At 31.0% G+C, this 27,775-nt stretch overlaps 2 protein-coding genes across 5 annotated transcripts in view; one reads left to right on the plus strand and one right to left on the minus strand.

Annotated features, from left to right (window-relative positions):
- LOC132714360 (GPI inositol-deacylase-like) overlaps nt 1-27,775 on the plus strand; it is a 48,713-nt gene that overhangs the window by 9,120 nt on the left and 11,818 nt on the right. Inside the window, exons 9-16 of the mRNA XM_060697219.1 lie at nt 2,019-2,051; nt 2,298-2,417; nt 3,075-3,239; nt 4,117-4,194; nt 5,440-5,492; nt 6,105-6,168; nt 8,636-8,673; nt 9,241-9,436. Of these exons, the coding sequence (XP_060553202.1) occupies nt 2,019-2,051; nt 2,298-2,417; nt 3,075-3,239; nt 4,117-4,194; nt 5,440-5,492; nt 6,105-6,168; nt 8,636-8,673; nt 9,241-9,436 (747 nt within the window). The remainder of the gene's footprint in view (nt 1-2,018; nt 2,052-2,297; nt 2,418-3,074; nt 3,240-4,116; nt 4,195-5,439; nt 5,493-6,104; nt 6,169-8,635; nt 8,674-9,240; nt 9,437-27,775) is intronic.
- Nucleotides 13,297-26,589, minus strand: LOC132714353 (uncharacterized). 4 transcript variants are annotated; one of them, XM_060697212.1, is made up of 2 exons: nt 26,507-26,589; nt 13,297-15,914 (listed from the first exon to the last, which is right to left on the minus strand). In XM_060697212.1, the coding sequence occupies exon 2, from the start codon at nt 15,874-15,876 to the stop codon at nt 14,245-14,247; it is 1,632 nt and encodes a 543-aa protein (XP_060553195.1). In that variant the 5' UTR covers nt 15,877-15,914; nt 26,507-26,589; the 3' UTR covers nt 13,297-14,244. The 4 variants fall into 4 exon arrangements, with proteins under 4 accessions (XP_060553195.1, XP_060553193.1, XP_060553194.1 ...); XM_060697210.1 differs by lacking the exon at nt 26,507-26,589 and adding an exon at nt 24,656-24,750; XM_060697211.1 differs by lacking the exon at nt 26,507-26,589 and adding an exon at nt 22,180-22,593.

Raw genomic sequence — 27,775 nt, forward strand, 5'->3', positions numbered from 1 at the left:
ACACCTTTAGATGGGGTAAGTTAATATAGGGGTCTTACACCTTTAGATGGGGTAAGTTAATATAGAGGTCTTACACCTTTAGATGGGGTAAGTTAATATAGGGGTCTTACACCTTTAGATGGGGTAAGTTAATATAGAGGTCTTACACCTTTAGATGGGGTAAGTTAATATAGGGGTCTTACACCTTTAGATGGGGTAGTTAATATAGAGGTCTTACACACTATAGAGGCCTTACAGCCTTAGATAGGGTAAGTTAATATAAAGGTCTTACATCTTTAGATGGGGTAAGTTAATATAGGGGTCTTACACCTTTAGATGGGGTAAGTTAATATAGGGGTCTTACACCTTTAGATGGGGTAAGTTAATATAGAGGTCTTACATCTTTAGATGGGGTAAGTTAATATAGGGGTCTTACACCTTTAGATGGGGTAAGTTAATATAGAGGTCTTACACCTTTAGATGGGGTAAATTAATATAGGGGTCTTACATCTTAAGATGGGGTAATTAATATAGAGGTCTTAGCACCTATAGAGGCCTTACAGCCTTAGATAGGGTAAGTTAATATAAAGGTCTTACATCTTTAGATGGGGTAAGTTAATATAGAGGTCTTACACCTATAGAGGCCTTACAGCCTTAGATAGGGTAAGTTAATATAAAGGTCTTACATCTTTAGATGGGGTAAGTTAATATAGGGGTCTTACACCTATAGAGGCCTTACAGCCTTAGATAGGGTAAGTTAATATAAAGGTCTTACACCTTTAGATGGGGTAAGTTAATATAGAGGTCTTACATCTTTAGATGGGGTAAGTTAATATAGGGGTCTTACACCTTTAGATGGGGTAAGTTAATATAGAGGTCTTACATCTTAAGATGGGGTAAGTTAATATAGGGGTCTTACACCTTTAGATGGGGTAAATTAATATAGAGGTCTTACACCTTTAGATGGGGTAAGTTAATATAGAGGTCTTACATCTTTAGATGGGGTAAGTTAATATAGGGGTCTTACACCTTTAGATGGGGTAAATTAATATAGATGTCTTACACCTATAGAGGCCTTACAGCCTTAGATAGGGTAAGTTAATATAAAGGTCTTACACCTTTAGATGGGGTAAGTTAATATAGAGGTCTTACACCTTTAGTTGGGGTAAGTTAATATAGAGGTATTATACCTTTAGATGGGGTAAGTTAATATAGAGGTCTTACACCTTTAGATGGGGTAAGTTAATATAGAAGTCTTGACTGAGACTTTTCAAGTTTAAATTTTTAGCTCGACTATTCGATAAGAATAAGTAGAGCTATTGTAGTAACCCAAGCGTCGGCGTCGGCGTCAGCGTCGGCGTCTGCGTCGGCGTAACCACTTATGTTAAAGTTTTTGTAATAGTTTTAATATTTTCAAAGTCCATTGACATATGGCTTTGAAACTTTGCACACTTGTTCACCATCATTACCCCAACCTATAGTCAGGAGGAGGTAACTCTATCAAGCATTTTGACAGAATTATGCCCCTTTTTCGACTTAGAATTTACGTTAAAGTTTTTGTAATAGTTCAAATATTTTCAAAGTCCATTGACATATGGCTTTGAAAATTTGCACACTTGTTCACCATCATTTACCCCAACCTGTAAACAGGAGGAGGTAACTGTATCAAGCATTTTGACAGAATTATGCCCCTTTTTCAACTTAGAATTTACGTTAAAGTTTTTGTAATAGTTCAAATATTTTCAAAGTCCATTGACATATGGCTTTTGAAACTTTGCACACTTGTTCATCATCATTACCCCAACCTATAGACAGGAGGAGGTAACTCTATCAAGCATTTTGACAGAATTATGCCCCTTTTACGACTTAGAATTTACGTTAAAGTTTTTGTAATAGTTCAAATATTTTCAAAGTGGCAAAATGTTAATGATTTTGTTGTTGTTGTTTTTTTCTATATAAGAAGATACGAAAGCCATGTTATTGGTTGATTAAAGTATATATAACTGTTTGATTTAATAGATTAACTGCTTTTGTTGCAGATTGTTGATGATAGCAGAGCAGTCAGCACTTCTGTAAGTTGATTTGATTAATGATCTGTTTTAACTTTGTATAACTATAAACTTAAAACAAATAGCTTTTATTTATATGATTGTATATCTAAGCATGTCTAACACAAACATTGCTGTGAATTCTTATGAAATGACAAATAATATGCTTACACTTTGACTTAATCTTTAAAATATTATAGAAGAAATCAAATTTCTAATTTATTGTTAAACATGCAGGTCATAAATGAACTTTAATGTACTTTTTTTCAGACTACCCATACACCAAAAGCTTGGGTGTCAACAGATCATAGATGTATAGTATGGTGTAAGCAGGTGGTGTTTGGATTTGTGAGGTCTTTATTTGATATCATGGATGAGAAAAATAAAAAGGTGTGTTGGAAGCGGAAATTTTTTGTAAATATTTAATAATTCAAAGTGCTTTGCAAAATAAAGAGAATAGGATAATTAAAATATGCCTTCAGTAGGCCAAAGTAAATCTCTACAATTTTATAGAAGCTCATTTGGACATACCAGCTTTGAATTTCAAAACGTCAGTTGTAAATTGTAAGGTTTTTTATTGTCAAATAGTTATAATTCAGAGGTCAACAGTATGTGTATTATGTTGGCTGGCCTAACTTTATGGATTTGGCTTAGGGCTTATGCAAGTCATTATATCTGCTTGGGCTGTGTGGTAAAGTTCATTGACTTAAAACCGCTTGCCTCTCAATGCTGTGGGTTCGAATCCCTACAGGGATTTTGGATTCTTTCATGTGAGGATGCCATCCAGCTATACTACAGAACTTTGTTGGGTCAACTTAGGTGCCTGTTCATGTCTAAAATAATGCATGCAAGGGCACCTTGGGTCTTCCTCCACCAGTAAAGCTGGAAAGTTGCCATATGACATATACTGTGCACCCTAAAACCCAAGCAAAAAATTACTGGACTCACTTGATATATAGTTTTTGTTTTATACACAACTGTAGTTTGGAATACAGAAATTGAAATTATAACATTTTTTATATATGTCAACATTTTTTTATAATGCAGATAGTTGATGATGCAGAACATCGTATGGCTGTGTTCCGGCATCATTTTGTCAAACACCCTGGAACCAATAGCTATATCAAACAGTGGTCAGATGATATTACACTGGACAAAAGCGTTGAGTGGACAATTATCCATGACCAGGCTTTTAAATGGGAAAAAGATGTAGTAAGATTTCTTAGTTTAAATGTATTTTTTTGCAATAAATAAAGTTTCTCACAAAAATACATTAGTATAAGAGTGGTTAATTGGAGCTGTATTTTGATTTTTTGTAAATTAAGCAAAAATAAGAAATGTTGTCTAATAAATCAGGTTTATTTTAACCCTTGTTCTGCTAGTGGCAACTGAATATACCCATCTGACCAGTGCTGACCAAGATCAGTCAGCACAATTGTGCCATTTGAGCATGGTCTGCACTGCTCGCTATTCCATCAGTACATATTTTGAAATTTTCCCCAAAATAAATGAATGGTTTTGTCCAGATTAAAGCATAGACAAATCCATTAAAGATATTTTATGTTGTAAAGGTTGAAAATGAACTTAATTAAGGAGGTAGGTTGTTGTTGTTTTTTGTAACTTAATTACCAAATTGAGAGAAAAGTAAGTTTGTTGGTCATTAATTAGATGTAGTTTGAGCTAGATAACTTACTATATGTTATAATACTTTATAAATAGTTTCAAAGTTTCATCGCAAGCTATTATAGTCCATACCATGTAGAATTTGTAAATAATCTGTAATGTACATGTGGTAAATTATCAGATGCAATACATTCAGTCCATGTAATGAATTTGTTCAGTTTTGAATATAGAACTGTCCATTATTTATGCGGGGCATTTAGTGTCAAAATGCTGAAATTCAACAGCGAACACTGTATAGAGCCTGACTAAACTGCATGATGTATGCAAGTCTGGCCTGGATCTGTACTGGGGGCATAACCTAGTCGTTATCTATGTTTTTAGCTTTGTTAGCATTCAGAGTTACATATTGCATATATTGTATAGAAAAGTACATGTGGTTAATAGAGGGCTTGTGATATTTTTTCAGGTAAAAACAGTGACATACCTTGCTATACCAGTACAGGATTATGAAGATGTGGATAGGGTTGTTATTATATCTAATGTGGTATGTGCATGTTCATCTTTGTAAATAAAAAATGCTATATGGACAATTACACATAATTACTTGTTTGAATTACATGTCAATAATGTGCCGTACAATATATTAAGAATTTTCATAAGTATTTACTTGAATTTTGTAAAATATGCTTGTTTGAAAGGATTCATAATGCATTGATATATAATGTAAAGATTTGAATATATTTAATGTCATGCAATGCATATAAGTATAAAACATTTACAGTGGTGGCATGGCTAAGTGGTTAACATATCAAACTAGTAATATTAGGATTGCTGGTTGTGTGGTTTCAATCCCTGTCATGGGCAAGCCATTGTTTCTGTGTGCAATAAACTATACACTCATTGCTTAGTACTGGTTGCTTTAACCCATTACTTCATGAGCATTTTGTGAAAAATGGCTGTTTTCATTGAAAAGTCTCCCGTTACAAGTTCAAATTGCTATAATACTATTAAAACTGCTTCAACACTAATCAAACTTGGCACAAATGTTGACTGGACCATTGCCCTTGCAACAACATGCTCAGGCTTAAATTTTCTGTTACCATGGCAACGAGGGGACATCTCAAAATTGCCAAAAATCACTATTTTCCATTAATTTTTTCCATCAAAATTGATTTCAAAGTGCTGCAATTTCTCAATGGATTGAGATAGAGTCAAATGCTTTTCAGTGTTGGTTACACGTTACCTTATGATCAATCTGGGGTCATTAACAGCCTCTCACAAGTCCAAAATTTTCTTGGCGATGAGGGGGACTCCGCCCCCCTTCAAACCCCCCAAACAGAAGGGGGCACACCCCCCTTCTGGCAACCCCCTGATGTATATTTTGGTTGGGGGGCCGCGCCGAAAAAGAGGTCACTTTTTTTAACAACATTTCTCAAACAAAAACAAGTGTTTGGGGCCTAGATAAGGCATTTTTTCATCATTTGAGACAACAAAAAGGGGGGGGTGAAAAAGGCGTTAAAAGGCGTGTATATGAAGTAATGGGTTAAGGAACAGATTTTAGAGTCTTTCAATAAGCTTATAGCTTCCAACTCAATCAAACTAAGATAAATTTGCATAAACTTAATATTTTCTGAGTTTGGGCAAAAAAAACAACAAAAAACATAATTATATGAGATAAGTATAGTGTGTCTGTGAAACAAATGATATTCTGAGATGTTTACATTTAATAATACGATAATCTCTTAGATCTTTAAGATGTTAGTAATACCTGTCTTAACTGTATATTCAGATGGAAGACAGCTGGGTATGTGGTTGTGAACTCAAGGAAGGAGAAAATAACTGGTATATTTATATTATGTTTTAATAAGATTTACTGTTAAAGGGATGTAACTCTGTATACGCCATAATTTCTAAGATTACATTCACTGTTGATACTATTTCCTTTTCAATGTTATAATCATTTTGTAGAATATATTAATGTTGCAAAATGAAGATAATTTTTAAGTATTATATTTTAGTCATTAAACATTGAAAGATCTTAAATTCCAAACATGTTACCCATTCATTATCACAATAATTATAGTCCTACCAGATATCTTCAAATATGTCTGAAGACTTTTAAAGAATAACTGAATGGTTGAAACCTAAAGAAAAGATAGATTATACCTGCTGTTTTAAATAGTAGTGGGAACACTACCTATACGCAAGAGAAATATGTGTTGAACCGTAGACCACAATCAAAATTTTTTTATAGAAATTTTGATGGTCTGACCATATATATGACGGGCCGGCTAAAGTATATGTCAATTACCGGTATATTTTAATAGAACTTGGTATCATAACATGTAGCATTTAATGAAAAGTGTTAACTTTTTATAAAATTCAATAGAGTTAACCCGTAACTGCACTTAGGTGACATAATATTGACTACAAACCATGTCATTTGTCTTTCAGCACCACTTGTAAAGACTTGTCTTCCACAGGAAATGTTCTGCCACCTCTATATTCATATAAAAAGGTATGACAGTCTTTTGTTTTACAATATTTTTCATGACTTTGCAAGTAGGTAAATATGTTTACCATGTTTACTGATTTTGAAAAAATTTGATATTCCTTACCATAATTTAGGGTTGGCTTTTTTTTTAATGAAATAAGGAAGTAAAAAAATGGCCTAAATTTAGTGAAATAAAATTGGGGTTGAAAATTAAAATAAAAAAATTCAAGAAAGATAAATTTTTTAAAAAGTGTTCTTTACCCCAATAAAGGGAAAGGGTTTGATTGTTTTCCCAAACCCCTGCTGTCACTCTCTCTGTGGGAAAAAAAACAGGGGAAATGTTTTGTTTGGGCACCCTGTGGATAGGGAAATTTTTAGAAATATTTTCAAAACTCTTATTTAATTTTTCCCTGTGAAAATTAAAGGGTAAACCTTTTATTGTTTAATTTTCAAAATATAAAATTTTAATGATGACTGTATGTTTTTTTTCAGGTGGAAACATATAAAAATTTGAACTAAAAATAAAAGTCAGATGTAAACCCCAAAATTCTGGTAATGATTCCACGCACAGATAAAAAGGTGAGATAGTCATAGTAGTTATGATAATATTCTACTTTGTTAGGAATCTTAATTTCAGTTCAACGACCTTGTATAGAGGCATACTTAGCTAAAGTATTTTCAAAAGCTTCTGTGATCAAAAATTTAAAATTTGTAAGCGGAAATTCCTTAATTTCCCTTAAACCTACAACCATAGACTTGAAAAGTATTGCAATTTGTTATATTTACAAACTGTGTTGTTAATTGAAAGAAATTTTCTTACCCCGCTCAACAAAGTTGTAAGGGTGTTATACTGGAATCAGTATGTCCGTCCGGCCATCTTGTCGTCTGGCAGTTTTTCCTTGTCTGCTCAATTACTTAAAAATGCTTTGGTCAAAGAATGCTTTGGTCAACAGTCTTCATATTTGGTATTGAGGTTGGTTATTACTAGAAGATGACCCCTATTGTTTTTAAAAGTTAAATGTGTAAAAAGGTAAAGGGTCACAGTGGAGTTTCCCATTTTTTTATGAAATAAAAAACCCCAAAAAAATTTTCCAAAATTTAAATTTTACGCGTAATTTTTAATGATTAGGGTAATTAAAAAACATTAAAAAATTTTATTTGTGAAACATGTTTTTAATATTCATAAAATGGGTTAAAGAAAACCGGTAAAGGGTTTATCTACAAATCAAAGACACTGAGTAATTTTCGTTCCCGGGGGCCCTTGTTGAGGTGCAAATTTTTAAATCCCCGGGAGAGTACCCTAAAAGGGGAACCCATGGTCCCTGGATCTGGGCCCCGTGCTCCCTTCCTACCCCCTGAAACAAATACAATCTTAACAATGTTTTTAAAGGGTCTATACTGTCAGGCTAAAAAACCTTTAAATTTTCTAAACCTCCTAAAAAAAGGTAAATAAATGAGCGGTCAGAAAAAAAAACGTATTTTGTTTTTTGCGACAGCATGGATCCAGACCAGCCTGCACATTTCGGCCAGTCTGATAGGATCCATGCTGTTCGCTGTCAGTTTTCTCCACTTGTAATAGAGTTGGTAAGCGACATGCGCTCATATTTGTTGAAGTAGATCATATAGTTTCTATTTCAACCTGCTTCATAATATTGATATATTAATAGTTGTTTGAAATTTAAGAAATTGTAAACAACATTGAAATATTATCTTTGTTCACTGTGTTTTTCTAAAATCATAAAATAATTACCTCCAGTTTTACCAAACATGGTCTTAAAATTATCAACCTATTGGCAGGTGGTAGGATTGAACTTGTAACTCCCAAAAGTGATTTGATGGTTTCCATTCTCTTTAAAGGCAAATCATCATAACTAATAATGATGAAATACAAAGCATTGTGTGTTTTTTTCCACATAAAAACATCTTTGAAATAGAACAAAAGGGTTTAAAATTTTAAAAAACTTTTTAAATGAATTTTATTTTTTTCGGGAATTTTTCAGGACTTTTGGGTTTAGCTATATATACTATACTGTATGGTAGATGGGGCTTTGTTGCTGTCTGTTTTAAAAGTCAAAAGAAATTTTGTTTGGTTGGGAATTGCTACGTTTTTTTTTAAAGAAATGCATCCCTTTTGACCCGCGTAAAATGAAAAAACCCAAAACATGGGGGGTTTTGCGACCAAAATGGACCCAACCGGGCATGCGCACCCCACGCAGTCTAAACCCGGGAAATCCATGTGTTTCCCCTAACCAAATCTAAAAACAAGTAGAAAACTGATGTGAACAGATGGATCCTAAATAAAGACTGCGAGGATGCGCAGGCTAGTCTGGATCCCTGCTGGTTTTTAAACGTTTTTTCAGGGGCAAACTCATTTGTAAAATTTAAAATTAAAAATTTCTAAAGGACTTATCCCAAAAAGACATTTTTTTGGCTTTTTTTAAAATTCATTACAGATAAATAATTTTGGGAGTAAAAAACTGAGGTTTTATAGCCTTTTGGGGGAAATGAGGACATTTACAAATATATAGAGTAAGTACTGCATGTATCTTTCTTACTTTAAAAATGGTCATAATGATATACAGTAGAACTTCGGTAAGTTTAAGGGACTTGTGTAAAAACTTCGGACACAATAGAATTCATCAACTCCTGAATATGTCTCAATTTAATGACAAAATTTCGAGCCTTCAGTGTTTGCATGTCAGTTACAAAAGGCGCAACAAAAGAAAAGGGCAATAACTAAAGCAGCTTATAATAAATATATCATGTGTGATTATCACAAACAAAACTTATTCATATGATCTCTGGGTTGAGAGGCAGAAACTTTTACCACAAAGCCACGACTTCTCCAAAAATTACTCCCCAATTTTTTTAATTTTATTCATTAATAGTGAAATTTTCCAATATGGACTGTGTGAAAGAAGGTGCTGAATCATAGTGACGAAAAAACATTTATTTTGTTGAAAAAACATTTTATTGTTGAGTGTTTGCCTTTCAAAAGTGTTTGCCTCTCAACATAGGAAGTTAAGAAGTTTAAAAAAATTCGAGCAAAAAATTATTTTTGTAACAAAACAACTTTTTTTTTTTGTTAATATGTAGATATGGTAAAAGTGGGAATATGAGTTTGAAGGTGCAGCACATTCCTCCAGACCTTGTTGTCTCCCCTTACGACCCTGATTTCAACTTTGATGATCTACAGGTGGAGAATGACTATGTTGAGCTATATATACATCTCGATCCTACTTGTTCATACAAGCTGAGAATTAGCATGTCCTTTAGAGAAATGCTTGGCCAGGTAATATATAGAGTAGATTATATTGTCTCAGTTATGATTGTGTATATAATTGTTAGTTTATTTTATACAAATTTATTTTAGTTCGATTGTGTTGGAGGAAGCTATAAGCTTATTTAAACACTCCTGAATCCGTTCCTGGAACCAAGCAGTACTAAGCAATGAATGTAAAGTTTCTTGCTCAAGGAAACAATGGCTTGCCCTTGACAGGGTTTGAACTCAAGCGGTCAGCAATCCTTAGATTACTAGTCTGATGCATTAACCACTCGGCCACACTGCCATTTACTCTGGTGTAAACTCATTATCAGGACCATTGGTATGTCAAGAGAAGGTTTTTCACCATGTAAAGTTGTTTTTAAGTAAGTGATTATTCATCATCCAACATTGCCCAATGTGGAGAAGTTGGCTTCCACTTGTGGCATACCTAACACAAACTTCATTAGCAGTTGTAAGCTCTGTTTTCCTTCATTAGCTTTGTTGTCTCATTTAGTACATAACTAGTCTTCTACCACTTAATATAGTCAGAGAGCATCAGATTAAGTTCTCCAGGGCTTGCAAGGTGAAATTTCTATGTGACAATTATGGTCATTTGTCTCTCACTGCAGATTAAGAAATCATGTGGAATTAGTTTTCGTTCTCATTAGTAGATATTTGTAATTACTGGATAGTTTCATCTTGTCAATTAGTCAATAAGGTAGATCTGCTATATGTTATGACCAAATTTGTGTTAAAATCTGCATGTAATAAAACCAGAAAAAAACAATCAAGCAAAGTACATAGCTAGATTAATCATCAAATAATACATGTAGTGAATTTAGATATTTGTAATTGATTTGAATAAAAAGCATGGTAGATACAATTCATTTGTGTGAGGAAATTTTGAGGGTTTTCTTTGTTTGAAATTGATAAGTATCAAAGTATCAAGGACTTGTTATTTTAGCACTTATGTTGTTTTTGTATTAGTGTTATGCCCTTCACACTGATTTTTCAATTCCTTTGAATTTATTTGCTTCAAAGTTGATGACTGATGCAGATAGTAGAACATCATTATTGTTTGTCTTTGATGTAATTTAAAAAAAATATTTCATATATAAAGTTACTTATGAAGGAGTAAAATTTGAAATATATTTGTTCCAGGACTATATTTTTAGGAACAAAAATATTATCAAATAAGTGTGTAAATTTTTTTTATCAATTTCAAATAATCTCTCTTCAGCTTTTACTAATTTTCTCTGTACTTTGATTAAATGATCTTAGAAAATATGAATTAGTTATGTATACACATTTTGTGAAAAGGGAAATTAAAACTTTTATTACTGAATTGTTTATCATCTTACAAACTTTGCCTGAATTAGCCATTTATACTGTAAGATATGCTAGTACATTTCTTTTTGAAATATGTACACAATTTACAGTTATGATGGTGCAACTCACTGTTTTGTCAGAAAAAAAGTTAATGAATTAAAATAAATGAAGGAATGACAAAATTGGAAGAGGGAGGAAAAAGGAATAATATCTTAAAATACAAAAGGAATTTAATATTGAATTAGACACAGTTTAAATTCATGCAAGATACTGAAATTCAGGGTTTAGGAATTTTAACACTTAAAATGCTGGATAAATTTAAAGAACATCTTTTCAGTCTGACTAGAACAAGCACTTAATTTTAGCACTAACAATTTTAATTTTGATGTCTCTTAATTAATATTAGGCAGCTTTTTGAACTGGAGGTGGTCACTTTCGGTTTATCACATGTATACAACAAAGTGTGTTTGGGTTTTAAGTTCTGAGGTGGCCCAATTAGCATTTGAGACAGTCATTTTGGCTTCCAGCTGCCTTTAAACAATATATCAGGAATAAGTTCATTTAAGAAATTTGCCAGAGGTGGGCTTTAAAAAAAAATGAAACATTGTCACTACTGATATAACCACTTTGATATGTGACTAAAAGAAAGTTTATTTGATGAATTCATTGAGAGATAGCTAATTTTCTACTTCATTTTGTAATGTCAATATTAGCTTTAGGTGATTATCTTTACTTTCGTTGGTATTTTATATGTTAACAGTGTGTAGAATAATTATAGGACAACAATGTAACATTTGTAATATTTTAGAATCAATATTGACACTCGGTGTCACAGTGTATAAGGTTGTATCACTTTTTTGAAAGGATGATTATAGTAACATAAGTATCAATGATTTTAATCATATGTTTAGATTTTATATACTGTAATGATTCAAATACAGTCAAACTTTACTATATCAACAGTGTCTTGGAATTGGAAAAACTGGTTGAATTGATAATGACTTAAACAAGTGAACCTATAATATGATTGTTTACAGACAGGTATTAAACATTGGGCTTACAGCTGCTCCATATAATTATAGTCTTATAAACTTGTCTTAGAGGTGTGTATAAAGACAGGTTTGACTTTAGTAAGCTTATAAAGCTATGTTGTATTGTTTCCAAGTTTTCATTAACATCTGTTTCATCTAGAATCTTAGGTATATATTATGTAATTTAATCCTAGGTATATGTCATTTACTTTATTACTAAGTATAATTCATATGATATTCTTTAATCTTAGGTACACATGTATTTCTGATATACTTAAATCCTAATAAAATCTCATAATTTTAATCCTAGTATACAATACAACCAATAAGGGTTTTTTTAAAAGATTTTTTCCAAAACACCCTTTAACAAAGGGCTTCGTCAACCAGGGGTTTTACCCCCAAAAACCCCGTAGAAAACCAACGAACGCTTTGAACATGACCCAACCCGCCGGAAAGGAAAGCTTTTCGGATCCTGCTTTCGCACGCACTTTTTGGGGTTTGTGGGGAAAAAAACCTTAAGGGGGAGGACTTTTACCAGTCCAAAACAAATTGGTTTTTTCTCCCCTTTTTAATGTTCTTTTCATTTAGGGTTTTTGATTAAAAATTGTAATTCACTTTTTAAGTTTTTTTATTTTGGACTAAATTTTTATTTACAAAAGGGAATATTTTTACACGAAAAACAAGATCCTTTTGAAATTTCTTCTGTTTTGCAACTGGTGTTTTCAAAGTTGTTTTTTAATCTTTTTGTCTATATTTATTTAACATGCACAGACTGTTGTCTATAGTTACAAATTACTATACAGACTATTATTAAAGAAGCTGATTGTATAACACCTTATCTGCCTGTAATAGGATGAATACAATACATCAGTTTTACGATTAACCATTTGATATGAAAGATTAAACAAAATAATTAATGGGCTTTGAGTTGTAAATACCCGTTAAAAACGGTGATTGATTCCGCTTTTGAAATGAAATGTTGCGGACGCATGAAATATTCACAGATAATGAACAGATTTGAAACATTGATTATCTTTGTATAGAAAAATCAATCAATACAATGCGATCATCCGTGACATGTACAAGGTGAGTACATTACCAAGTACAATACCTTCATTTGATACTATACTACAGAATGATTGATTTTAAAAAATAAGGGTAATCATTACCCACGTTTTTGTTTGTCGTTTCATTTATTTTTCCGGTTTGAGAATATATCAATTTTAAAGTTATTATTGTATTTTGACATGACTCTGGCTTTCATTTTCTAAAACAGATTGATTTAGTATGAAAAATAATGTTTGTTGAACCTACCTGTATTTTGCTATAATTTGTTGTCTAGAGGAATCTATATGTAATTTTGCTATGCATTGTAAAGCTTTTCAAAGTTCTATCCTTATCCCTTATAATAATAGTGGTATATGTGTAAAATGATATTATATACGTAATTTACATATTTTTTAAAGAAATTATGCAATTATTTCATTTAAGTTGATTTGTAGTTTAAATAAAAACAAACATAGGGAGTCATGTCATTGCTTTATTCTCAATTTATTTTCTAAACACCACACAAACCCTCTTTGAGGAAAATCTATAAACATGTTAAATTAGTATGTTTACAAAATTAAGCTATTGAAGACACATTTACTAATTGATTTCAAAGTGTCTGTTTTCACAGATTGTTTCTCTCCCAGGTGGAGACTGTTACTGTGAATAAGATTGCAGTCTGGTAACGGTTGATTGTTTTCTGACTATAACAGACTGATTACAAAACAAATTTATAGACTGATTACAAAACAAATTCATGGACTGGTTATATTAATAGCAGACTGGTTTACATATAGTCAAATAAATTCTGGTTATGATTAGAATGGATTAGGAAATTTGACATATCAATGTAGTAAGAAAATGTGAACCAAATTTGGCTGTCTGATGATCAGTATAGATGGTAACCAGTCTTGTTAAAACACCTCTTTGTTATGGCTCTTGTACTCTACAATAGGTTTGTTGTATTAAATGATAAGAATTCACAGAGTTACGCTTTAGCATTCTCAAGTCAATGATTTGATTTGCTAAGTGTAGGTCAAAATGAGGTGACCTCCAAAGCAATGTTATCAGATTCTAAGTAGAGAGTCAGTAACAAAATGATTTTAATGAGATTGAATGTGAACCAGAATTCATTTAAAATCGTATATTTAAAATATTTAATATAATTCATTAGCTGATGATAATACATTAAAGCTGTGATTCAACTTGCCCTAACAGATTTCAAGAGTTGAAGTCATTATTCATTGATTTTTCACATTACTTGTTGTTTTAAAGATTGTTGGATGGTTTCTTTCTGCTCCAAAGTCAAAGATGACCACATGAATATTAATTAATTTACAACATTAGTTTTATAAGCAGTGCACATGCAACAACATTTATCTTCTTATGAATTTGTTTTAATTAATCATTCAATTAACTGCACATGATTTATGGATTTGTTATTGAATTTGTAGCACTATTTGATCTACTTTTTACATAGAATTCTTTTGTTTTAACAGCACTATGAGTATCTACAAAAGCATCAATCTTTTTGCGTAGATTGGCATGAATTTTCTTAAAAGTTTCACTGCCCTCGGTTTTTTCTACTACTGTTCTTCCAAATTCTGCAGTCCTTGTGTCAAAGTCTCTCTCTAAAGAATTCATCACTTTTCTTTCTTTTACCATGTCATTTATGGCATAATTAATTCTAGATGTTCTAGATACCTTCTTTCTCCTTTGTCCATCTTTAACTTTGGTGTTTTGACTTTCTGACTGGGGATAAAGGGTTGTGATTCGACCGTAACTAGTTTTACTTGCTCCCTGAGAGCTTGGAATTCTGTCATCAAGCACCATGTCATTCCCATTCGATTTATTATCATATTTTAATCTTTGCCCACTCCTTTCAGATATTTCAGTTCCTTCAGAAGATGTGCTTTTATCTTTTATTTTAGTTTCTGAAAAAACTTCATCAGTATTTTGAAGGAAATCATCATTTTCTTCAGCTTCTGTTTTCTGTTCAGTTTCATTATGGCAAGTTTCAGCTGTAGTGTTATAGTTCATATTTACAGGTTCTTCTATACACAGTCTATCTATATTGTCAACAACATCCTCACTATTATCTGCTTCATCATCTGCTTCATTACCATTCATTTCTTTTTCATTTTCAGGTTTAGACTTTTCCTTAGTTTCTGTTACTGTCTTACTTTCATGCCTCACTTTGTTTGCTCTTGCTTTTTGCATGAGGTCAAGATCATCGGGAATTGGATGGTTTTCCTTAATAACTTGAGGTCTGTACCTGCATGTAAGTTTACAGTCGTCGATTGAAATCACATTTAGCATTCTATTTGACCATGACCTTGAGACAATTTGTGGCTGAAGGACTTCTGTATCTATATGACCTTGACTTTGTGTTTCAAGGTCACTTACTTTGGAACTGTCTGTTTTATCTATTATAGTAATAGTTTCTGAGTCATTATCAGCTTTAGATGGCCCATTTAATTCACTGACTCCATTTTCTAGAAAATCAGGCTGCAGGTTGTTGACCTTTGTGCTTTTTTGTGACCGTTTTGTTGTGGCAGAATAAAGATCCTTCCTTTGGGCTGAATAGTGCATCTGAGAATCGATTAGATTATTGTTTACTGTATGAACATCTGTTCCAAAGAATCGTCTCCGTGGTGCTGATGGGTGTCTGCTGATAGCAGTTTCAGGTCGCTGACGTTGGGGGTAAATAGCTGATTTACTACGGCTGATCTGCGGTTTATCAACTTTCATATTGAATTTTGTGACATCAATTTTCATAAAACTGCCAGATTTAGGTCTACATCCTCTGTTAGGTCTATAATATCTATTGACTTGTCTAGTCCAGTATTCAATATGGGCCAGTTTTTTAACTGGTAAGAACGCCTGTCCATCTTTTGCAGAACTTAGAAGGTTTGCATGTTTACTGGCAAGTGCTGATAGCTGCTGAGCCTCGCTCCAGTCATGTAGTTGAGTATGGAAATTCAGGGACTTTTGGTTCATCCTCGCTCCTAGATAGGTATCAGAGGTGAGCACTGGATCTTGGTTCAGAAATTCCTTCATGATTTCTAGAGCTTCTGACTCCCTGATAATGGACAAATCTGTAATGAGATTGAGAGGGTATTAAGACATTTGTTCATGCTAATACTCTCAAAATATTTTTCTGACAATACATTTTTAAAAACCTTGTATTTCGCTATTTTGGTAAGGTTATTACTTGCAGTTTATGAAACTATTTAAAGAGTTCTATTTTTGAAGTCAAGATTATCTAAGAGTGTTTCAGTCCTTCCTGAAATCTTAAATAATCTTATCAGATCTTTACAAATTATATTATTCAGATCTGATTTGGAGATTTTTTTCTTTCCATTTTTATTATGCGAAATAGATTTTAATTGCAATACTAAATGCAGTGGTTGTGTCGATAAGTTGGCATTAACAAAATCAGGGTTATCATGTAAGCTGATGATAAAATGTTGTGTAACCTTCTTAATAAACCACAAACTGATCTTGATGAATGCGTATACCCTGTGACAACTCCGATTTGATAGACTTATAAAACTGCAGTCAGTTGGTATTAAATTCCTACATTTTAGTGGGCCAAGATTATTACCCATGATTAGAGTCCAATACATTATGTTTCTTAATCAATTATATCTGTATACTGTATATTGAATTTAGATAATATTTTGTTCATTTGAAAGGTTAAATGTCGATCATTTTGTCTTTTGGTCTCAGACTTTGTCTACAAAATATTGGGGGTACATGGTTTAATCTATGACTTTGAACTTTACAGTAATTATGCAGTCTCATGTAATTCACAGGGTTATAAATGATGTGTTCTAGATCTTGTAAATATTGTTTTAAAAAAAAAAATGTTGTTTTTTTCTTGAAAAGCTATGGTGATGGAAACAAAGAGGCAATATAACATGACCTGACTGAGACAAATTCTAGATTTTCCTGAAATGATTTATTTTGATAATTAAAAGGGACTCCACTCAGAGGTTTTTCGACTGTGACGACATGATGGGACTGAAAATATATTTTAAATATTAATGTATTATTAGATGTAGGTTTAAACAAATAACTTGTTTACAAATTTTCAGATAATTTCTCATTCCTTTCTTCCAAAATAAATTGTGGGAAAAAAAAGGTTATAAGTTGTAGTTTTTTTTTACCTCAGTGGAGTTCCTTTAACATTTTGAAGTCATATTTTGAGATGATAACAGATTAATGAAAAGATACAGTTTAACAGACGTATTTACACCAGCTTAAATCAGTTAAGGTGATCAACTTATTGGATGACTTTTTTTGTATAGATTTGCACTATTTACTCGATCTGCTTTTCATATACTTTCAGAATTAAGATATCAAAACTAATATATTCAAATGCATATCAATGAACTGTATTAATCACAGGCTATCTTATGGGAACGTCTGATTTTGCATGTAATCTGTATGCAAACAGTCAATGTAAAATGCTAATCTGTTTTTCTTACTTTTGATGTAATTAATTCTTCTCAAAGAGTTATATGTCTGGATTTCAGATTTTGTAAATAGATTAGAGCGCAAGACACATTTAATGCATGAAAAGATTTGATATGTGGATAAAATAAAATTTTCATGAAAGACGATATTGAAATTAATTGAAGCTGTCAATGACCTTAGATTAGTATGATATATATTTTGTAATATTATATATATTTTTTGTTATATTATCGCCCAAAATGGAAGAGCATAATATGCAGTCCATTTTTAGATAAGAAAGTAAAAAAAGAAACAATAATAGATTATTGAAGAGAAAATTTATGTTTCTGCCATTGCCAAATTTTTCATTTATTGTTATTATAATACAAAATGTTAGATTAAATTACATCGAAGAAAAGTTGGAATAGAATCTGCAACATTATTTTTTCTTTCAAAAGAGACAAAAAATATTCTTCAACCAAACTATCATGTAAAAACATGATACTTTGCTTTAAATGTACAATGTTGTTGCAGAGTTAAAGCCCTTTGCGTAGGATTTTAGCATTTTTAGCTCTCCATCCTAGCATTTTTTATGAAGCAATGATAAAAGTCCCAAGTGAAACATTGACCTCTGGCTGAATGTGACTTAATAGTCATTAGAATGCAATTGTGAACAGTACAAGAATCAATGCGGTACATAACAAGAAAATACATATAACTTTAGAGATTATAATAAGGAGCAAAATGCATTTAGGTTGTTTGTTTTTTTTGGAAATTCTTATACAAAATGTACACTTAAAGAAAATTATTACAGCATTGCAAAATCTGCATGTGACTTTCAAATTATAAAAGCAGCATGCAGTTATGATTTTTTATGTTTTTTTGTGTTTTTTTTTTAAATCTATGTCCTGAAAGAAAATCAGAAGCATTACAAACAGATAAAATTTTAATGTTGATAAAACATATTTTTAGCTGGTCTGAAATTTGGTTGAATTTTCTCATGTTTATTTAGAATGTTTAAATGTTTACCATCATGAGCTATGTCAGTTGACATGTTTGTAGTTTTATTGTAATGGTTCCTGGTCTTTTTGTCTTATGTCAATGATCCAACCTAGTAATCCTCGAGTACCAGCATTAACACAATGTTTACAGGCACAAAATCCTGTTTAATTTGTCACATATTATCCATTGTTGTTATATAATCGTCCAGGGGTAAAACAAATAATAAATTTACACACACATCCTAAGTTATTTGTCTTTAATTCTTTACCACATAATGAAAATATGAAGTGTCTTTTGCGTTACTTTTTGTTCAGTCTTGGTAAGAGAACTTTTTACCTCTAGGAGTATGTTTCTAAAATAAAACTTTAATCTTATCGTGTTTATTTCAATGTTAATCTGATAATCTTAAGATTATGAAAGTTCACAGTGTATTATATAAACCTTGTATGTGATTATGATCTAGCTAAATCATTCGATCGTGTTCGATTTTTTTGTCTGTAAGTTACTTCTGATTTTTAAACTTAAAGGACTAACAAGTCAACCTGTAGAGTCAGTCTTTGAGATCTTGAGTATTTTGAGCCTTTTTGCTTCTAAATGTTGTTCCATATTTTTGGGGGGTTATTTTTGGTACGGATGAGGGCTACTTTGATGGCACTTTTAATACCCTAGGTTAAGGGGTCCCTGGTAGTGAATTTAAAGAGCATTTTTTTTGTGGTCCAATTAAATAATTTCTATTTTTCTCACTACTTTTCTTTTGTAGATAAATTTTTTTCAATGTAAATTTTAGAAATGTAGGGGAAAAACTTGAAGTGGAATCAATTTTATTTTTTTTTAATCTGAAAAGTCTTCATAAAGACAGTGAAATTTTATATTGTTGTCCTTTTTAATTTAACAAAGAATTAACAAAGCATTAGTTATTAATATAAAAAAGTATTCAAATAATTGAATAATAAGTTTTTAAAATACTGAATAGTCAAGGAAACAAAGTCAGTAATATTTTTAGTGCATTTTGTTGCAGGTTTTATAAAAGTTTTTGATGAAGAAAAAAATCCATCATCATAAATACATCATAGATATTTAGAAAGAATAGATAAAATGGAGTTTTAAGTGGTCTATAACATAAAATGACGTTGTACACCTCCAAGATAGCACTTCAATTTTGACACATTATAATATCTCATCTTTTTGTTACAAATTCTATAGATGTTTAAGACTTCTAGATCAAAAGGATATAAAAGGAAAAATCTTTTCCATTCTTTACACAATACCCCGAAGATTGCTGTATTATCCATTAAGACTAGTTCATATAAAAAATTTAATTTTGAACAAATTTCAGCTTTCAGTTTTAATATAACTGTTGCATAGAAGTGCAGGAATGTCATTCAGCAGTTAAATCACTTTATTTGCACAAATAATAGAAAAACTGAATATGAAAAATTTCACATTAAATTGACCAAATTTTGCTGTAAACACGCCAGCAATGTTGCCATAGAGTTCATGGATAAATAAGGAATTTCAAAATGGAAAGTGAGAATCTAACTAAGTTTTATTGGTTTTATCCAAAAAAAATTAAGCCTGCTGGGCCTTTTCCAGCTATTTTGGGAAAAGGCCCAGACATAATTATAATTGGAATAATTACACAACAATTTGTAAAATTTGAGAATTTTTAAAATACTTGGAAGTCTACCTTATGCATGACTTTGAGTCTACAATTTTCATGTAATTTTGTTGTGATTAATGCTTCCAAGGGATGACACTTTATTTAGACATGTGAATTATCATATAACCTGCCACTAGACTTTTAAGAAACATTTATTCAATCAGTTCAGTTTTTCTTAAAGGTTATAATAGTTTGATTTTCTTGGTAGCTGTTGGGATTTTTTTTTTTGAAATTGGGAAAAAAGAGGCTATTTGGGATTTAGACTGGGTCCTTATTTCTTCCCATGGTGATGGGGTGAAAATGCCCTGGTATTAATAAGTCTATCAATTTGCCTGATTGCACATTTGTACATTTTGTAATTACATGTATGTATACTCTTAAATAATATCTTGCCATAAATCAAATTTAAATTCACAATATACTGTATTAAGGACTAACACTGTGGCATAATGGTAATACTGTTTAATTACTAATGCAGGGGTCGGGAGTTTGATCCCCTGCTAATCAAAACTTGAAATTTGAGCAACTCCTTTGGACGAGACTTAAGAAATTGTAGATCAAGATTGTGTTGTGGTGCTTTGCACCTTTCAGAGAACCAGTGATTTCTCCGAAAATTGAGCAACTCAAAAATAAAACAATTAAAAGTATTCTGAAGTGAGTGATGCTTATGGGTTTCCCTTGGTGAATATTATAAAATAATATAAACACATAAAGTCATGCTAATAGGAAAATATTTTTCAAAATTTGTTACCTACAGATGATTCAAATAGAATTACAAAATTATAAAGTTACATTTGTTAGAGATAGGAAAGATTCTGGTTCAGAATCAGTATTAGAATAAGTCTTATCAAAGAACAATTTAAAAAATAATCAAACTAAATCTGATCGAAAAACCTTAGATACAAGTGTAGAGCTAAACCAACTGGCACTATCAAGCAGTCTTTCTAAGCTCTATCCTATATATTGTGTATCCATAAACTTGGTAATTAATGCACTGTTTGAAAATGGAAGTAAGACAAGTTCATATAGGAAATTTTACAAGTTCTGACTATATAAAGAGATTATTACCCAGTATTACTCCGTGTTATGCCTATATAATCAAATAATTTTGGGACTGTTGTTTTAAAAAGAGCAAGTGTTGAGCATGTCTCTAAAATGTAGTAATGAGTTTAAGGATAATGCCAGTCTTTATAAGTAATAGAAATCTCAAGTCTTTTAAACGGGGACAGTTAACCGTTGTGCAACCAGTTCCATCTGATGATGGTCTGTACTGCTACAGTTGGCTATTCATTTGGTATTTAAAATTAACCCTAAAGATTATGAATGGTTTTTACCAGATTGAAAGATGGACAAGTCGATTTTAGAAATTAAGCACAGTAAGGGGTTATTTCATAATACATGTACAATGAGGATTTTTTTTATGTATTTGTATGATCTTTGGAAAATAAACAGAAGCTAATAAATGTGAAATACATTTATGCATGTTTTCATCATTATATTTGCTTATCTTAAGTGTAAAATATCGCATTGAAATGGAATATCTGTCGAGAAGAGGGACATTGTTTGTAGAGATTTGTCAAGTGCTATGAAAAGGGTGTCTATTTCACCGTAATGATATACTTATATATCATAAATCTAAACGTTGAATACTGGCATGTCATACTGGTTTTATTGAATGTAATAAGTCAATTTCTATAATTTCCAATGCTCATCTTATTCAATATATTATGTGTATGAAAATTTTTCGTTTTTAAATATGCATTTTGAATAGTTATGTAAGTTGAGCTAGTATAATTGGCAGATATGTTTTATAAGAAATACATGTTTTAAAACATATCCTTGTATTTGATAAATACTGGTAATCATCACATTTTTAGTCTCTATGATATTGAATTATGATATTTTCGTAATATTTTTGATCTTAATATAAATGAACACTGTATAAATAGTTGCTGTTCATATTTTGTCGGTAAGTTTGTATTTCAAAGTAAAAAATAAATCTAAAAATATTAAAACAACATTTCAATGTCATTCCTATATATATTAAATATTGGGTTTTAAGATTGATCTATATGGAAAGTACAAATACATATCATCATGTAATGTACAAAATACCCAAATAAATATCAAAATAAATTAATTTCATAATCTTTTATATCATCTAGCTGAGTATGAAAATATATTATTAAGAAGCAAAATGTGTATTAAAGTACCTTTTTTTGTTAAAAAAAAATTCTTACCTTATAAAGTCAATAATCTCTTGTTTGTGATTAAAATAATCCATTTTTAAAATTTATTTATAACTAAACTTTTATTTAATTATTATATTAGCGTTTTTATTATTCACTTAAACTATCAAATTTCACTTAATAATTAATTCATGTTTCACTTTTCTTGTTATTGACAAAAATAATTTTTCAGATCGCAGTACAATTTATTCTGATTGGTTAAGTTCAAGCGCTAGTTTTAAAATAAAAGTAAAAGTTTTTTTTTTCAATATCATGAAATAATCGCCCTGTGTCAAACTGTATCAGTCGAATGTACACAAATGTTAGTGTGATGATCAGTTAAATAAACGGCGATCATCTAGCTATGAGAGGTCTATCAACGTGATTACGTAGTGTACATAATCGTATCAATAGACAGTTACGTTTGTACCACACAAATCATTAATAATGCCATTGATATGGCATGCCTGGGAAATGGACTTATCAAGAAGCATTTTGGCATGCAATATTAAAATAAGATCTGATATAAGATCTGATCGTATTGACAGGTCATATTGCTATTATAGACATGTGTTAAACTCCTCCTGATGTCAGATTTACATTCATCGAAGATGTGTTTTTTTTTTTTAGAAAGTAAAAAAAATATATATATATTTTAGGGACGGCAATAGAAATAAGTGTTACTTAAAAGGGTAATACCCTTGTTTGTGTTATCCCAGGTGTTTGTGTGCATGTCATGGTTTTTGTGCTCATATGTATGTGTTCAGTTACTCCATACAACATGCCAAAATAAATCTTATCTTTTATTTTATGCATATTTCTGATACTGACCGGATCAGGATCATTTTGCTAATAATTTCTAGTTTTTTTTATTATTTCTGAATTTTTTAATGGACTAATGTCTTAAAATGTTTAGAAATTAGATTTGAAAAAACGGCTTTATTTGTAGACAGTTATATTGGGAATGATGATTTTCTAAGACGAGTTTTGTTGCTTCGTGAAAAAAAACATGTCTTCAAGACTTGTATTATTAAATAAAATGTAAAATATATGCGCTTCTGTCGTAATGTAAAAAGTTTCGAGAGGAAAAGGAATGCAAAATTATATGAAGCATTCTCTTTGTGCTTAGCAACACTTTCAATACCTTTTGTTGGAAGAATTGTTATTGATGGATGTTCTGTTATACACTCTTACATTAGGGAGACTAGATATGTTAGGGATTTCATGGAGTAAATTGTACAGAATATTTCTTAATCTCAAAACCTTTGTTGTTATAGTAGAGCAAGGGTAGCCAGTGCACTTTAGTCTGTCTGATCAGCTTTTAAATTGTCAAATTTATGGCATTCCCTATATAATCAATTATGGACTTCATAATGGATGTTGGACAGACATGTCAATTTGAGAAATCTGGCAGGTTATGGTTGACCATTATGTATCATATTTATTGAGAGAGGCATGATAAGTCAGACAGTTACATTTTTTGCTTGTAAGAAGCTATTTTGACAATGCTGTTATTTAGAAATTTTGGTGTAAGCTGTGTCGGGCCAATTATGAGGGTTGTCCCAAAGGTTCAGATCTTAAAAACTCACCAAATAATACAATGAAAATGTTAAAAAAAAAGCTTCAGGGAAGTTCAATATCTATACATACGACAGTTTTTAAAATTTTACAGGACTAGTTATTTTCCACTGCAGAAAATTGACATTTCTTTACCATCAGTTAAGGATTTAGACTTAAACAGGCGAAAGCCTGTGTTACATATAAGACAGATAGGGATTAGTAAGTTCTTCTCATAGAATATTGGCAGACACTCTTAGACGGTTCTGGCACAGTGGGTGTCTGTTATTGATAAGGAAGAAATGGATAAAATTGTAGACCTCATGTAGAATAATATTAAATCAGGTTGACATCTAAATGACATTGTGACTTAAAATTGCACTGCTACCTTTGTATATAGCATACTAAGTTTGTAATCCAAATAATAAAATGTTTGAATTTTTGCATGCAAAGTGGGCGTATAGCAAATTTACATATGTACAGATTTGAAAAATGCTATGACATACTATATGATTATATTTTATGGAATTATTGTGCAAAACTTTTTCAACAGACTATGGACATTACAGATTAAGTGGCTTACACTGATCTTTAAACACTTGGTTTCAATATTTGTATATAACATATTGTATTTAATGGCTTATGCCTATCTATAACACTTCATTTCAATATTTTTATTAGCATTTTCGGCTCACTTGATTTTCAAAAAGACAAAATCTCTAGCAGAAATTCATACAGTTCAGTTATATATATAAAAAAGGAAAGAAACCTGAAAAGTAAATAAACTGAAAGTGCTTTGCTTTAGTGTATTCTTAGATTTTAATCAATCTAATTAGAAATGTAAATCTTTGTATTTGATTTTTGTTAAATTTAACATGTTAAATTATACATGTAATATATATAAATAACGAAAATCTAGAAAATATCTCACCTAATAACATGAAATTTATGATCCGAATATACTTTAGTATATATAATTATGAACAAAATGATAATTTGACCTCCCGGTATGAAATATGAAACCTATGAATTGTATAGAAATAACAGAAGATTCACACTTAACTGACCTGCATGGTGATTGATATGAATTAAAGGTTATATACTAGTTTTGAAAAGTGAACTACCATAATATAATGACTGTGTTTTTTTTTTCCTGCGAGTTTTTGTTCTTATTACTACTTAAATCACAAGGCTCGAGGTCACAAATTAGTGGTTACTGGCATTTAAATATGTTATATAATCCTAAACAATGAAAAATGAAACTAAAATGACGTGTTTATATTTTTGTGTTTTATTTTACTGGGTTTTTTTTCAGTTTTTGTTTGTTTGGTGGCTCAGACTCAGCACCGATTTGTGTAAATATTCAGTCATATACCTGTTACCACCCAACTGTTTAACCCTTACCACCCTTGATCTTAAATAGACTTGTCTTTCAATCTGGACAATGCCATTAAATATCAAAGATAGTACTTACTGAATAGCAAACAGTGCAGACCATTATCAGATCGCATGTATGTGCTGGCTAATATATCAACCTTAATGTTTAAAAGGACATAATGATGATTTTTGCTTAGTGTAATCATACTATTTATAATTATTTGTATCTAAGTTGCCTCAAAACTTGTCACTGCAATATAAAGACTCTCATCGTGAAGGCAATAAGTAATTTAATTAAGTTGGAGTAGAAAGGCAGTGAAATGGCTTAGCCGAACCACTGGTCCACTGCACTGCATTGAAATGATTGCTTAATGTATAAATGTATTATAATTTTTGGCACTCTATTAGAATGGGTCCATAGGCCAGTTGTAATTAAGTTGCTTGACTACAAATTCAGACATTTGCTAGTTTGAATTATCCACTTGATTGAAAATTGTATTTTATTTTTCAAGGAATTTCATTTTCATATTTTCCATATCAGAGTTTTGCACTGCATTTATTTTAAAATATGTTTCATACAAATGTCTCCATGTAAATTACAGTTCCCATTTGGTCCTATTATAAAGAGAAACCAAAATATGAGTGTAATCTTGTTCTCAAGATTGGTTTAAGGAGCCACTTAAGAAGTAATGCATGTTTTTCTACACACTAGTTGAATTTATTTCCCTTTAATAAGATGATCGAAATAGAAAACAGTAGGAGAACAGAACTTGTTACATATGACTTTATCTTACATACTTTATGAAATTGTTTGAACAGCATAACATACAATGTTGGCTTTTGGTCCATTGGTACTTCTTTTTTAATATCCAGGCCACCCATCTTACAGGTGTGGCCAATTCTTAATGCAAAATGAGCATATAATGCAGGGTTACCCTGCATTATAGGGCGACAATCTTGTTAATCTTAATGTGATTTTGGCTACAAAACTGTGACACATTTATTAATCCACTTAAGATCAAAGAGAAATGTCAGGGAAAGTTTATTGGAACACAATTTGTTCAATTAATTCTTTAATGTTATCAAAGTTTAATGGGAACATTGACTTCTGATATAATAATCACATTGTTACATGTTTTCTCCTTTATTTGAATGACTGAAGTCTACCGCTTTTGTGAAAACTGGTTTAATCTAGTGCAGCAATGTCTTTTTTTTTTTAAATTAAAGTGTTTATGGGTTTGTGAATGCAACTAGAAACTTTTTTTAGAGTCTGATGCAGTTTTGAATTAAAACGAACAAGTTGCATTATTGATTGATGATTAATTGATATGGAGAATTTGTACTTATTAATAAGCATCGTTTCAAAATAATTAAATTTGAAAACAATATATAAAAGATTTCCTACCTTGTTTTTATGTATTTAGCTGTGATTTGAATCAACAATGCTCACAATTGAAAAATGCATCTATATATAATTAGGATCCCTTTAGCTTTTTGTTCCCTGAGCTAGTTTTGTAGCATTGGAGATTTGTTGTCAATGTATAGTCTAATCTCATCAATTACTGTATAAGATTGTCAGTTACTGTTTCCTTCAGCAATTACTGTTTCCTTCATCAATATACATTAATCAATTTCTTTCCTTCATCACATACTGTGTCCTTCATCTGTTACCTTCATCAATATACGATTCCTTCAATTCCATCAACTTGCACTTCCATTTCTTTTATACATTCGAGCTACTATTTACTTCATAATTACACTAAGTCTGCTATATCCTCTATTACTGTTATGTACCAGGAAATAAACTGTCAATGTAATTATCAAGTTATTTTGATTGTATTATTAGAAATTGATTTGTTTAAGCATCATAAACAGTAGGTTATTCAATTCTTGTTTACAAGTTTTACATTTTATCCACACTAAGCAACACGTAACATAAAAATCTAATTTGTAGTTTTGAAAATCCAGGGGACAATGTATTTAATCTGTTAATCCATATATTGTCTTCCATTATAAATATACATTGTTCTATCACCTGTATACAATGGATGTTAAATCAAGATTTTGTCAGTTTTTTTATCTTTCATGGGTACCCTGTATATAAACCCTATCAGATTATCCTAGTGTACGTTTGTGTACAAAACTGCGGCAAAAATCATTTACCCAATATTTTCCAAAGCCAGCTGTGAAATTTCATTGTATATGTTCAATTTATGATTAAAGGTAATCACTTTAACTGTGGTATTTTGGTATTTATATATTGAACACTTTACAAGTCACTTTATGCACTTTGACCTTAAGGTCACGGGTATTTGAATGGTTTTCCGTTTATATAATTTGTTTAATATTGGTATTTGCAAAACACTGGTTTTTGTGAAAGCAAATTGGTGGTGTTTAAAGAAATAGGTAAACAAGATTACAAAAGAACACAGTATATAACTTAATGATAGGAAATTAGAAATTTTTGTATAAAGGAATGTGTAAACAAAAGGTTCTTTCTTATAATAATTATTATAGAAAATTACATGGACCATAATACTTTTCTATCTATTAAAGAATTTTAAAGTGAAGTTTATATGATTTATTTGTTATAATGTTTGGAAGTAAAGATCAAATAATACATATGGTATATTCTATGTTATAAACTTGGTTATTTAGAATGACAGGTTAGGAG

The sequence above is a fragment of the Ruditapes philippinarum genome, unplaced genomic scaffold (genome assembly GCF_026571515.1).
Source record: "Ruditapes philippinarum isolate M1 unplaced genomic scaffold, ASM2657151v2 ctg122_1_1_1_1, whole genome shotgun sequence".
Taxonomy (NCBI): Eukaryota; Metazoa; Mollusca; class Bivalvia; order Venerida; family Veneridae; genus Ruditapes; species Ruditapes philippinarum.

Bases quoted from the DNA above. Each gene is read 5' to 3' on its own strand.
- LOC132714353 (XM_060697208.1), bottom strand. From the start codon at position 18,331: ATGTCAACTGACATAGCTCATGATG. The intron at 15,915-18,306 runs GTAAACATTTAA...ATCTCATTACAG, and splicing joins AACTGACATAGCTCATGATG to ATTTGTCCATTATCAGGGAG.